The sequence below is a fragment of the Littorina saxatilis genome, linkage group LG9 (assembly GCF_037325665.1).
Source record: "Littorina saxatilis isolate snail1 linkage group LG9, US_GU_Lsax_2.0, whole genome shotgun sequence".
NCBI lineage: Eukaryota > Metazoa > Mollusca > Gastropoda > Littorinimorpha > Littorinidae > Littorina > Littorina saxatilis.
Window position 1 is genome coordinate 5040330 of NC_090253.1, and position 15000 is coordinate 5055329.

Below are 15000 nucleotides of genomic sequence, written 5' to 3' on the forward strand. Positions count from 1 at the left end.
CCCCCCCCCCGCCAGACAGACAGACAGACAGACACAGAGAGACACAGAGAGACACAGACATACACAGCCAGACAGACATCCAGACAGCCAGCCAGACAGCCAGACAGACAGACACAGAGAGACACAGAGAGACACAGACATACACAGCCAGACAGACAGCCAGCCAGACAGCCAGACAGGCAGACAGACAGACAGACAGACAGGCAGACAGACAGACAGACAGACAGACAGACAGACAGACAGTCAGACAGTCAGACAGACAGACAGACAGACAGCCAGCCAGACAGGCAGACAGACAGGCAGACAGATAGCCAGACAGACAGGCAGACAGACAGCCAGACAGACAGCCAGACAGCCAGACAGACAGACAGACAGACAGACAAACAGACAGACAGACGCACTCCCCCACACACACAAACACACACACACACACACACGGTTACATCGGATGAGGGTATGCGGTCACTTTAACACATACCAACAACTAACAACCTGGCTAATTCCTGTGCAAAATGGGAATTCTTTGCTGAATAAGCTTTGGGAATCAGTTACAAAATCAATTTTTGAAAAAAACCCACCAAAAAACACTCTACCCGGAAAGAAATCAGGCTGTCAATGTTTGTTATTTCATTTCTCACTGCCTAAAAGGAAAAAGGGGTCATAAGATTTTATATCTTTACCATCATTATTCTTCTTCAGCGTTCGATTGTTATGTTATGTCGGGGGAAAAAAGAGCAAAAAAAGTCTTCACAACCTTCCAATTGAACCAACAATTACCACAAACAAGACTAAAGATGTGTTCCCCCACCGGCCTTCCTAACCTTCTCCAGTATCTGTTCCAAGGTAAAAAAAAAAAAAAAAAAAATAAAAAAACTGCTTTGTGCATGTTTCTAGTTTTATTCCCTTCATCGCTCTCGTAAAAAAAATCACTAATGGAGAGAAAAGAAGAGATCAACAAGTAGGGAGGTGTGAAACTTGAGGACACTTTTGCAAAGAATGTTTGAGACCTGTTGATATTTCATCCCACCCACTTCAATGAACAAACACGTTACATAGCGTAATCCCGTTCCGGCCCTTGCTCAATGTGTGTCAACGTTAAACCTTCGCATAACTTTGTATAACGGCTGGTTGTGTTTTACCAGACTGCTCAGATTTCGGTTATAACACACACACACACACAAACACAGACACTGACACACACCCAAACACACACACACACACACACACACACACACCCAAACACACACACACACACACACACACACACAGACACACTGACAGACAGACAGACAGACACACACACACACACACACACACACACACACACACACACACACACACACACATACACACACACACACGTGCACCATTACCATGTACGTACGTATAACTGGTGTTTATATTTTACCCAAGCGCTGAGATTCTGGATATAAATTCAATTGATGACATCTTTTGTCGTTGTCAATGTCTTAATGATTTGTGAGTGTGTAATTTTGTTGTGCTTGTTTTTGTAGAAGAAGGAAAACGTTTATAATTAGAATATAATAATCATTACAAAAGGAAGGCGGTGTGTGTGTGTGTGTGTGTGTGTGTGTGTGTGTGTGTGTGTGTGTGTGTGAGTGTGTGTGTGTGCGTGCGCGCGTGCGTATGCGTGTATCTGTGTGTGTGTGTAGAATGAATCCTTGTTTGTACTCTTACCTAACTGTTGACGACATCTCAGTGCGTGCGCCTGTGAGCTACACACCTATTTCAGTCAAATTCTCATTCTGTTTTCTTCGCACGCTGACACGAAAAACATCTTACAAATTTGTTCGAGCGGTTTAAATACTCTAAGCTCCCCCGTTTCTTGATATAATCCTCCTCCTTTTCCTTCCAATAAAGCCTCTCCACTGGCCACGCTTCCCTGATTTTTATATGTATGATATCCTGGGTTGTTGATCACAAAATGTCGGTTACGTACATATATATAGGACTTTCTTAACAGAACCCTAGAGCCTGTCTTTGACTTGGCAAAGTCGACGACGCGAAGCTGGCCGGACGAAGCCTTACAACAAGTTTTCGATAAAAAGGTTTAGCGAAGTCTTCGCGAAGTCGACTTCAGGCTCAGTTAAGTACTGTATTAAATTGAAGTCTTCGCAAAGACGACTTCAGGCTCAGTTAAGTACTGTATTAAGTTGAAGTCTTCGCAAAGTCTAATTCAGGCTCAGTTAAGTACTGTATTAAGTTGAAGTCTTCGCGAAGTCGACTTCAGGCTCAGTTAAGTACCGTATTAAGTTGAAGTCTTCGTGAAGTCCACTTCAGGCTCAGTTAAGTACCGTATTAAGTTGAAGTCTTCTCGAAGTCGACTTCAGGCTCAGTTAAGTACCGTATTAAGTTGAAGTCTTCGCGAAGTTGACTCCAGGCTCAGTTAAGTACTGTATTAAGTTGAAGTCTTCGCGAAGTCGACTTCAGGCTCAGTTAAGTACCGTATTAAGTTGAAGTCTTCGTGAAGTCGACTTCAGGCTCAGTTAAGTACCGTATTACGTTGAAGTGTTCGTGAAGTCGACTTCAGGCTCAGTTAAGTACCGTATTAAGTTGAAGTCTTCGCGAAGTCGACTTCAGGCTCAGTTAAGTACCGTATTAAGTTGAAGTGTTCGTGAAGTCGACTTCAGGCTCAGTTAAGTACCGTGTTAAGTTGAAGTCTTCGCGAAGTTGACTCCAGGCTCAGTTAAGTACCGTATTAAGTTGAAGTCTTCGCGAAGTCGACTTCAGGCTCAGTTAAGTACCGTACTAAGTTGAAGTCTTCGCGAAGTCGACTTCAGGCTCAGTTAAGTACCGTATTAAGTTGAAGTCTTCGCAAAGTCGACTTCAGGCTCAGTTAAGTACCGTATTAAATTGAAGTCTTCGCAAAGTCTAATTCAGGCTCAGTTAAGTACCGTATTAAGGTGAAGTCTTCGCGAAGTCGACTTCAGGCTCAGTTAAGTACCGTATTAAGTTGAAGTCTTCGTGAAGTCCACTTCAGGCTCAGTTAAGTACCGTATTAAGTTGAAGTCTTCGCGAAGTCGACTTCAGGCTCAGTTAAGTACCGTATTAAGTTGAAGTCTTCTCGAAGTCGACTTCAGGCTCAGTTAAGTACCGTATTAAGTTGAAGTCTTCGCGAAGTTGACTCCAGGCTCAGTTAAGTACTGTATTAAGTTGAAGTCTTCGCGAAGTCGACTTCAGGCTCAGTTAAGTACCGTATTAAGTTGAAGTCTTCTCGAAGTCGACTTCAGGCTCAGTTAAGTACCGTATTAAGTTGAAGTGTTCGTGAAGTCGACTTCAGGCTCAGTTAAGTACCGTGTTAAGTTGAAGTCTTCGCGAAGTTGACTCCAGGCTCAGTTAAGTACCGTATTAAGTTGAAGTCTTCGCGAAGTCGACTTCAGGCTCAGTTAAGTACCGTATTGAGTTGAAGTCTTCGCGAAGTCGACTTCAGGCTCAGTTAAGTACCGTGTTAAGTTGAAGTCTTCGTGAAGTCGACTTCAGGCTCAGTTAAGTACCGTATTGAGTTGAAGTCTTCGCGAAGTCGACTTCAGGCTCAGTTAAGTACCGTATTAAGTTGAAGTCTTCGCGAAGTCTTTTTGTACCAAAAATCCAGCGCGCCAAAACTTTGTACAGCGAGCTCTGTGAAGTTGACTTCCTCCAATGAATATCAGACTTCACAGTAAGGCCAAACAGAAATATAATTATGTTGGTTTAGGGTAACGGTGATCAGAAACGATAGGGTCGGTAGGTCGGGTTTTTAAAAAAAAATTAAATTTTTATTTTTAAATTTAGTCGATTTTAAAGGAGGTTACTTCCCTTAGTTTCGGTATGGTTCGCAAAATGTGCCAATTGTTTTTGTTTTTTTGAGAAATGAAAAAAGAGTGTTAGGGTCGGCGGCAAAAAATTGGGTCGGTCGGGTTACCCTTAACCAACATATTATTTGTGTTTGGCCTAATGCTAAACAAAAAAACTCTCTTTCGCATTTGACACGAGATGATCTGAGGGTATGCTGTCACAACATGAGATGATCTGAGGGTATGATGTCTCTACATGAGATGATCTGAGGGTATGCTGTCTCTACATGAGATGATCTGAGGGTATGCTGTCACTACATGAGATGATCTGAGGGTATGCTGTCTCTACATGAGATGATCTGAGGGTATGCTGTCTCTACATGAGATGATCTGAGGGTATGCTGTCTCTACATGAGATGATCTGAGGGTATGCTGTCACTACATGAGATGATCTGAGGGTATGCTGTCACTACATGAGATGATCTGAGGGTATGCTGTCACTACATGAGATGATCTGAGGGTATGCTGTCACTACATGAGATGATCTGAGGGTATGCTGTCTCTACATGAGATGATCTGAGGGTATGCTGTCACAACATGAGATGATCTGAGGGTATGCTGTCTCTACACGAGATGATCTGAGGGTATGCTGGCCTTACACGAGATGATCTGAGGGTATGCTGTCACTACATGAGATGATCTGAGGGTATGCTGTCACAACATGAGATGATCTGAGGGTATGCTGTCTGTCACTACACGAGATGATCTGAGGGTATGCTGTCTGTCACTACATGAGATGATCTGAGGGTATGCTGTCTGTCACTACACGAGATGATCTGAGGGTATGCTGTCTGTCACTACAAGAGATGATCTGAGGGTATGCTGTCTGTCACTACAAGAGATGATCTGAGGGTATGCTGTCACTACATGAGATGATCTGAGGGTATGCTGTCACTACATGAGATGATCTGAGGGTATGCTGTCTGTCACTACACGAGATGATCTGAGGGTATGCTGTCACTACATGAGATGATCTGAGGGTATGCTGTCACAACATGAGATGATCTGAGGGTATGCTGTCTCTACATGAGATGATCTGAGGGTATGCTGTCACTACACGAGATGATCTGAGGGTATGCTGTCACTACACGAGATGATCTGAGGGTATGCTGTCTGTCACTACACGAGATGATCTGAGGGTATGCTGTCTGTCACTACATGAGATGATCTGAGGGTATGCTGTCTCTACATGAGATGATCTGAGGGTATGCTGTCTGTCACTACATGAGATGATCTGAGGGTATGCTGTCTGTCTCTACATGAGATGATCTGAGGGTATGCTGTCTGTCTCTACACGAGATGATCTGAGGGTATGCTGTCACTACATGAGATGATCTGAGGGTATGCTGTCTGTCACTACATGAGATGATCTGAGGGTATGCTGTCACTACATGAGATGATCTGAGGGTATGCTGTCACTACATGAGATGATCTGAGGGTATGCTGTCTGTCACTACATGAGATGATCTGAGGGTATGCTGTCTCTACATGAGATGATCTGAGGGTATGCTGTCTGTCACTACATGAGATGATCTGAGGGTATGCTGTCACTACATGAGATGATCTGAGGGTATGCTGTCTGTCACTACATGAGATGATCTGAGGGTATGCTGTCACTACATGAGATGATCTGAGGGTATGCTGTCTCTACATGAGATGATCTGAGGGTATGCTGTCTGTCTCTACATGAGATGATCTGAGGGTATGCTGTCTGTCACTACATGAGATGATCTGAGGGTATGCTGTCACTACATGAGATGATCTGAGGGTATGCTGTCACTACATGAGATGATCTGAGGGTATGCTGGCCTTACATGAGATGATCTGAGGGTATGCTGGCACTACACGAGATGATCTGAGGGTATGCTGTCACTACATGAGATGATCTGAGGGTATGCTGGCACTACATGAGATGATCTGAGGGTATGCTGTCTGTCACTACATGAGATGATCTGAGGGTATGCTGTCTGTCACTACATGAGATGATCTGAGGGTATGCTGGCACTACACGAGATGATCTGAGGGTATGCTGTCACCACATGAGATGATCTGAGGGTATGCTGTCTCTACATGAGATGATCTGAGGGTATGCTGTCACCACATGAGATGATCTGAGGGTATGCTGTCACTACACGAGATGATCTGAGGGTATGCTGTCTGTCTCTACATGAGATGATCTGAGGGTATGCTGTCTGTCACTACATGAGATGATCTGAGGGTATGCTGTCTGTCACTACATGAGATGATCTGAGGGTATGCTGTCACTACATGAGATGATCTGAGGGTATGCTGTCTGTCTCTACATGAGATGATCTGAGGGTATGCTGTCTGTCACTACATGAGATGATCTGAGGGTATGCTGTCATTGCATGAGATGATCTGAGGGTATGCTGTCACTACATGAGATGATCTGAGGGTATGCTGTCACTACATGAGATGATCTGAGGGTATGCTGGCCTTACATGAGATGATCTGAGGGTATGCTGGCCTTACATGAGATGATCTGAGGGTATGCTGGCCTTACATGAGATGATCTGAGGGTATGCTGTCACTACATGAGATGATCTGAGAGTATGCTGGCCTTACATGAGATGATCTGAGGGTATGCTGGCCTTACATGAGATGATCTGAGGGTATGCTGTCACTACATGAGATGATCTGAGGGTATGCTGTCACTACACGAGATGATCTGAGAGTATGCTGTCACTACACGAGATGATCTGAGAGTATGCTGTCACTACACGAGATGATCTGAGGGTATGCTGGCCTTACATGAGATGATCTGAGGGTATGCTGGCCTTACATGAGATGATCTGAGGGTATGCTGTCTCTACATGAGATGATCTGAGGGTATGATGTCTCTACATGAGATGATCTGAGGGTATGCTGTCTGTCACTACATGAGATGATCTGAGGGTATGCTGTCACTACATGAGATGATCTGAGGGTATGCTGTCACTACATGAGATGATCTGAGGGTATGCTGTCACTACATGAGATGATCTGAGGGTATGATGTCACTACACGAGATGATCTGAGGGTATGCTGTCTCTACATGAGATGATCTGAGGGTATGATGTCACTACACGAGATGATCTGAGGGTATGCTGTCACTACATGAGATGATCTGAGGGTATGCTGTCTCTACATGAGATGATCTGAGGGTATGCTGTCTGTCACTACATGAGATGATCTGAGGGTATGCTGTCACTACATGAGATGATCTGAGGGTATGCTGTCACTACATGAGATGATCTGATGGTATGCTGTCTCTACATGAGATGATCTGAGGGTATGCTGTCTGTCACTACATGAGATGATCTGAGGGTATGCTGTCACTACATGAGATGATCTGAGGGTATGCTGTCACTACATGAGATGATCTGAGGGTATGCTGTCACTACATGAGATGATCTGAGGGTATGCTGTCTGTCACTACATGAGATGATCTGAGGGTATGCTGTCACTACATGAGATGATCTGAGGGTATGCTGTCACTACATGAGATGATCTGAGGGTATGCTGTCTCTACATGAGATGATCTGAGGGTATGCTGTCTGTCACTACATGAGATGATCTGAGGGTATGCTGTCACTACATGAGATGATCTGAGGGTATGCTGTCTCTACATGAGATGATCTGAGGGTATGCTGTCACTACATGAGATGATCTGAGGGTATGCTGTCACTACATGAGATGATCTGAGGGTATGCTGTCACTACATGAGATGATCTGAGGGTATGCTGTCACCACATGAGATGATCTGAGGGTATGCTGTCTGTCACTACATGAGATGATCTGAGGGTATGCTGTCACTACATGAGATGATCTGAGGGTATGCTGTCACTACATGAGATGATCTGAGGGTATGCTGTCTCTACATGAGATGATCTGAGGGTATGCTGTCACTACATGAGATGATCTGAGGGTATGCTGTCACTACATGAGATGATCTGAGGGTATGCTGTCACTACATGAGATGATCTGAGGGTATGCTGTCACTACATGAGATGATCTGAGGGTATGCTGTCTCTACATGAGATGATCTGAGGGTATGCTGTCACTACATGAGATGATCTGAGGGTATGCTGTCACCACATGAGATGATCTGAGGGTATGATGTCTCTACATGAGATGATCTGAGGGTATGCTGTCACTACATGAGATGATCTGAGGGTATGCTGTCTCTACATGAGATGATCTGAGGGTATGCTGTCTCTACATGAGATGATCTGAGGGTATGCTGTCTCTACATGAGATGATCTGAGGGTATGCTGTCACTACACGAGATGATCTGAGGGTATGCTGTCTGTCACCACATGAGATGATCTGAGGGTATGATGTCACTACATGAGATGATCTGAGGGTATGCTGTCACTACATGAGATGATCTGAGGGTATGCTGTCACTACATGAGATGATCTGAGGGTATGCTGTCACTACATGAGATGATCTGAGGGTATGCTGTCACTACATGAGATGATCTGAGGGTATGCTGTCACTACATGAGATGATCTGAGGGTATGCTGTCACTACATGAGATGATCTGAGGGTATGCTGGCACTACATGAGATGATCTGAGGGTATGCTGTCTCTACATGAGATGATCTGAGGGTATGCTGTCTCTACATGAGATGATCTGAGGGTATGTTGTCTCTACATGAGATGATCTGAGGGTATGTTGTCTCTACAAGAGATGATCTGAGGGTATGATGTCACTACATGAGATGATCTGAGGGTATGCTGTCACTACATGAGATGATCTGAGGGTATGCTGTCACTACATGAGATGATCTGAGGGTATGCTGTCACTACATGAGATGATCTGAGGGTATGATGTCACTACATGAGATGATCTGAGGGTATGATGTCACTACATGAGATGATCTGAGGGTATGATGTCACTACATGAGATGATCTGAGGGTATGCTGTCACACTCAACAATCCACAGCCTGGCTCAGTCATTCCCTTGCAAAATGGGAATTCTTTCATAATAATAATAACATGGGAGATTTTATTATAGCGCTTGACGTTCTCTAAGCGCTTTACAAAGAATTGGTGAGAGGTCAAGGCAGGTGAGGTAGCCCGCACGTTGAACATCTCTCATGTTGGATATTTTCGTGTTTTTATAACCCACCGAACTCTGACATGGATTACAGGCTCTTTTCCGTGCGCACTTGGTCTTGTGCTTGCGTGTACACACGAAGGGGGTTAAGGCACTAGCAGGTCTGCGGCACAACAGTTGACCTGGGAGATCGGAAAAATCTCCACTTTTAACCCACCAGGCGGCAGCGACCGGGATTCGAGCACACGACCTTCCGATTAGGAGGCCGACGTCTTACCACCACGCCACTGCGCCCGTCTTTGCTGAATTAACTTTGGGAGTCGGTTACGAAATCAGTTCAGAAAAAGAAAACTCCCACTCTGCACAGAACGTAGCCGGCTAGCCAGGCAGTGTGATTTTGGGTGTGCGTTTATGTTCTTTCCGGGCTCTCCATGAACGCCCGTCCTACAGGGTCCCGGGACCCACACTTTTAATGTTTAGAGGCTCCATCACCGACCCCCTACATGGAGTTTTAGAGGGTCCATCACGGACCCCCTACGCGGAGTTTTAGAGGGTCCATCACGGACCCCCTACATGGAGTTTTAGAGGGTCCATCACGGACCCCCTACATGGAGTTTTAGAGGGTCCATCACGGACCCCCTACATGGAGTTTTAGAGGGTTCATCACGGACCCCCTACATGGAGTTTTAGAGGGTCCATCACGGACCCCCTACATGGAGTTTTAGAGGGTTCATCACGGACCCCCTACATGGAGTTTTAGAGGGTCCATCACGGACCCCCTACATGGAGTTTTAGAGGGTCCATCACGGACCCCCTACATGGAGTTTTAGAGGGTCCATCACGGACCCCCTACATGGAGTTTTAGAGGGTCCATCACGGACCCCCTACATGGAGTTTTAGAGGGTCCATCACGGACCCCCTACATGGAGTTTTAGAGGGTCCATCACGGACCCCCTACATGGAGTTTTAGAGGGTCCATCACGGACCCCCTACATGGAGTTTTAGAGGGTCCATCACGGACCCCCTACATGGAGTTTTAGAGGGTCCATCACGGACCCCCTACGCGGAGTTTTAGAGGCTCCATCACGGACCCCCTACATGGAGTTTTAGAGGGTCCATCACGGACCCCCTACATGGAGTTTTAGAGGGTCCATCACGGACCCCCTACATGGAGTTTTAGAGGGTCCATCACGGACCCCCTACGCGGAGTTTTAGAGGCTCCATCACGGACCCCCTACATGGAGTTTTAGAGGGTCCATCACGGACCCCCTACATGGAGTTTTAGAGGGTCCATCACGGACCCCCTACATGGAGTTTTAGAGGGTCCATCACGGACCCCCTACGCGGAGTTTTAGAGGCTCCATCACGGACCCCCTACACGGAGTTTTAGAGGGTCCAAAGAGTGGAGGGACCTCAAACCCCTTGTGTTAATGTAACGCATTGTTATCGCGAATAGTGTGATATGAAGTATCTTTTTTCATCAGAATATTCGAAGACACCTTGTCAAATGGAATACACACACTCTTTTCCATATCGTTCCGGCGTGAAACTTGCAGTTGTGCTCGCACTGACGACCAGAGTCTGAACAAAATACCTACAGTACGCACGATAGCGAAAATGTAGTACGTCCCGGGACCCGCTTTTTATTGGTTTAGTGCGTCCCGGGACCCCCTCAATGAATTCCAAGTACGTGATTTCGGCTTCTAGTGCGTACAGGACGCAGGGACGCGCACTATGGGGAGCCCTGAAAAATTTCATTTCTCACTGCCTTAAAACAACGGACACAAATTTCAAAACGACTGACGAGTCAGGTGTTTTTGCACCAGACTTGTTATCTCCAGTTCCGTTTTTGTCGTCGTGGAGAACGTATCCGGGTGTATGAGATTAATGAGTTAGAAAACTGCGCGAGTCTACTGTAGATAAGAAGCGCTGAAACAATGTTGATCACTGGTATTCCGGCCCCTCCTACTCGCCACCGTACATTTTGTTTTGTCTCTACGATACATTTTTCGTTGCTTTCTCCAAAGTTTAAACGACCCAAATCCTTTTTGGAGGTGATTCATGCAAGGCATGTTTGTTTACCCAGTTTATAGTTTTACACGGAGTGTACAACTGAAGAATTTCCACGGCATTGGCTTCTAACGATTTATTATCTGCCCGACATCAATCTTACAACCAACTAAACTATAGAGAGAAAAAAAGTATTGCGACAACAAAATCATTTCTTGCCGTATCATTTCATTCAAACTGTCTATGTCATTAAAGGCACTCAACTTGGCTTTTTGAAACGCTTTTCATACCATACCAAAGATTTCTTTTTACATGGGACACATAACAGCCGCTAAAATAAGAGTACCCGCAACATCGACCTTACACAAACGAATGATATCAATTTACAAATCACGCGGAGAAAGTCAAATCAGTTCAGATTTCTGTCCAGAACAGCTTGTTTTTGTTTAGCTATCTTGCGTATTTCTTGGGTTAGGCAAAAAAAAAAAAAGGTCTGTTTACGGTAACATAGGCCAAAAAAATAGGGTCGGTAGGTCGGGATTTTTTTTTTTTTCCAAAAAACCATATTTTTACGTTATTTTGCAAAAAAAAAAAAAAAAAGATTTTGTTTTCTTTTTTTTTCCCCCCCCCCAAATGCCAAATAAAAGTCTAGGGTCGCGCGAAAAAAATAGGGTCGGTCGGGTTACCGTAAACAGACCTATTTTTTTTTTGCCTTATGAAAATCCTACTCATGCAGGTGTTGATCGCATGAGCGGTCGAAAACGGGACGTTTTTGCGTCAATTGTGAGGACTACAATGACAATCGCTGTATTTCAGCAATGCCCGGGTGGATTGATTCGAAACTTTCAGGATCTTATACCTACAAACGGCACGTACTTGGCGTACAATTTTAGATCACCACATACAGGTATATTCACTCAGATGTTATGCAATCTTCCGGAAAGTTTGTTTGGTCAAAACCCGTCACAAGTTTGTATACTTCAATTCAAAACATCATGACTTCGCGTGCATACAGACAAATGATTATTACAGGTAGCCTACTGCCAACATTTTTACTTCAGTATGCCACTGGCGTAATGTAAACACATGAGCAAAAACCTCACAATACACGCTGCGGTCAAGGATGTAAAGGCACCGGTGCAGCACAGCAATTAATGATACTTAAAATGTCAATCGTGTTTACTAGAGGACTAGCACATTTTCACCAGTGTGTATGTGACATAAATGAAACTTTGGCAGTTACACACACACACACATACACACGCGTGCGAGCGCGCGCACACACGCACGCGCACACACGCACGCGCACATACGCACGCGCGCGCACACACGCGCACGCACGCACGCGCACATACACACATACACACATACACACACACATGTACGCACTGGCACACACACACACACACGCACGCACGCACGCACGCAAGCGCGCAAAAAAACGCACGCACGCACGTACGCACGCACACTCACTTACACACACACGCACGCACGCACACTGACACGCTCGCATGCACGCACACGGCACACACACACACATACACACACACACACACAAACACACACAAACACAAACACACACACACACACACACATACACACATCAATGACCGGATATGTTCCCAGAGTACACATGGACTCAAAAGCATTACTTTCAACGCGCGGTATTAACAACACACGCTTTTCACATCGAACAATGTAATGAATGTGGACACCGTGTAGCATTATCCGGCTTGCGACTCGATCAAAGAAAAAACCCATGCAACCGAGGTTGCGAGTTCATACTCAAGTGTCATAAATCTTGTACAAATTAGACCATGCTAGTCGACAAATAAAGAAATGAAATTGAATCTGAGTCATTATACAGGGCAGATTCGAACGACGACCAAACATGTTTGGGCAGTCATTTCTACAGTGGAACATATTGCAAATACGTGTGTGTGGGGGTCGGGGGGCGAGCTGGAGAAAGAGAGAGAGAGAGAGAGAGAGAGAGAGAGAGAGAGAGAGAGAGAGAGAGAGAGAGAGAGAGAGAGATAGAGAGAGAGAGCGATAGAGAGAGAGCTAGAGAGAGAGAGAGAGAGAGAGAGAGAGAGAGAGAGAGAGAGAGAGAGAGAGAGAGAGAGAGAGAGAGAGAGAGAGAGAGAGATGATGATAATTAGTTTTAACGTCCTCTTGGAACAATTTGGCCTATCTTGGGACAGGTAGAGTTAATATGCTTTATGTGGGGACAAGACACTGGACAAACATGCAAACAGAGAGAGAGAGAGAGAGAGAGAGAGAGAGAGAGAGAGAGAGAGAGAGAGAGAGAGAGAGAGAGAGAGAGAGAGAGAGAGAGAGAGAGAGAGAGAGAAAGAGAGAGAGAGAGAGGCAGAAAGACAGAAAGACAGACAGACAGAGAAAGATAAACAGACACACAGACACACAAACAGACAGATATATACAGACAACAAAGACGGATAGAGCGTTAATGCTTCCTAAAACCAACCTTCCATCTCACCATTACTTTGCAAACATCAACCCTCTCACCCACAAAACACACAATAAAGTAGAGCAAAACAAGAATGAGTCATCGTCTCATACTCACGATTATGCCCACGCTGATGACAGCGATGAAATAGGCGATGATGACGAGGATGTCTCCCCAATGCAGACGACTTTCCGCCATCGTCAACGACCACGACTGTGGGTTTACTTGATCAACGACAATGACGAACCGCCTCGCTTAAATATGTGTCTCCGTCGAAAACGGGGCTGGGAATTTACCCTACCTGTATGACAATTTTGGTCAGTTCGTTTTGGCGTCTCCGGTCAAACGACACGGATTCGTCTGCACGATGTAAAGTGCAATACAATGGATTTCTTGCAGACATGGACCGTAGCCGAGGAAATCTTCACAGAGTCGTGCAGTTGTCGCAATGTTGTCGGATATCTTCGGACCTCAATTTTGCGACAGAGCGGTTTGCGACAGAGCGGTTTGCGACAGAGCGGTTTGCGACAGAGCGGTTTGCGACAGAGCGGTTTGCGACAGGATGCAAGAGACCCCGACAGATTGTCTTTTGTCCAAAGCACTCCCTGGGAGTCTTTGAACGGTTTTTGGGTTGTTTTTGAAATGATTAAGCAATTATTTTCTCGTGTGTGATTTGTGTGTGTGCCCCACTTTAGGATTACTTTGAAACTTTCAAGCAACAACTATAGTTAATTTTCGATCTAAGGCTAACACAGGGAGCGAACCAAGCGTTATAACCTGCAGTATTTATCAAGGAAATAACTGCAAGCTGAATAACTGGGGTGGGGATGGAATCAGGATTATGTCCCTTGTTTCCCTATCCAAACCAGCAGTGTGGACCGGTTGTTGTTGTTGTTGTTGTTGTTGTTGTTGCTGTTGTTGTTGTTGTTGTTGTTGTTGTTGTTGCTGCTGCTGCTGTTGTTGTTGTTGTTGTTGTTGTTGCTGTTGTTGTTGTTGTTGTTGTTGTTGTTGATGCTGCTGTTTCTTTCTTCTTTTGTCATTATCGACTTTCTGTTATTGCCTGAGACACACAACAGATGCAGCATATACTTGTTTTGTTTGTTTACACATTTCAGTTTTAATCACGTTTTAAATACAACACAGCATACAGTAGGTATTAAGTCAAGTAATACTTATAATTATTAGCAGGTCTTCTGTAGCTGACTAATCATCAACATCAAAAAGAGTTGTTATCGACTTAATACCTGACCAGTAACTTCCCTGACCCAGTGCAATCTTTTGTCCTCATCCTTAATTCCCCTGACTCAGTGTATGCATTGGCGCGGATTGTATCTCCTGTGACTTATCAGTAATGAGTCCACCATCCCGGTCATGCGTATGTCTTTTCTCTGTTGTGTTGCGTCTTTGTGTTATCTGTTGTGTTAACCATGAAAGATAAACGATGCGATCGCTTCCTTCTACCTCAAGGCCTCGTGGTCGATAAGTCACAAGGCCATAATCATGTTGTTCTTCTTCTTCTTCGTTCATGGGCTTAGACTCCCACGTTCACTCATGTTTTTAGCACGAGAGGATTTTTACGTGTATGACCGTTTTTTTACCCCGC

General features: G+C 45.0%; 1 protein-coding gene across 1 annotated transcript in view; it reads right to left on the reverse strand.

The window, feature by feature from the left end:
- The window catches only part of LOC138975129 (sodium/glucose cotransporter 4-like), a 44517-nt gene extending 30843 nt beyond the window's left edge, over window positions 1-13674 (reverse strand). Inside the window, exon 1 of the mRNA XM_070347791.1 lies at window positions 13515-13674. Coding sequence (XP_070203892.1) covers window positions 13515-13595 — 81 coding nt within the window. The 5' untranslated portion in view covers window positions 13596-13674. The remainder of the gene's footprint in view (window positions 1-13514) is intronic.
- Between the last annotated feature and the right edge of the window lie 1326 nt (window positions 13675-15000).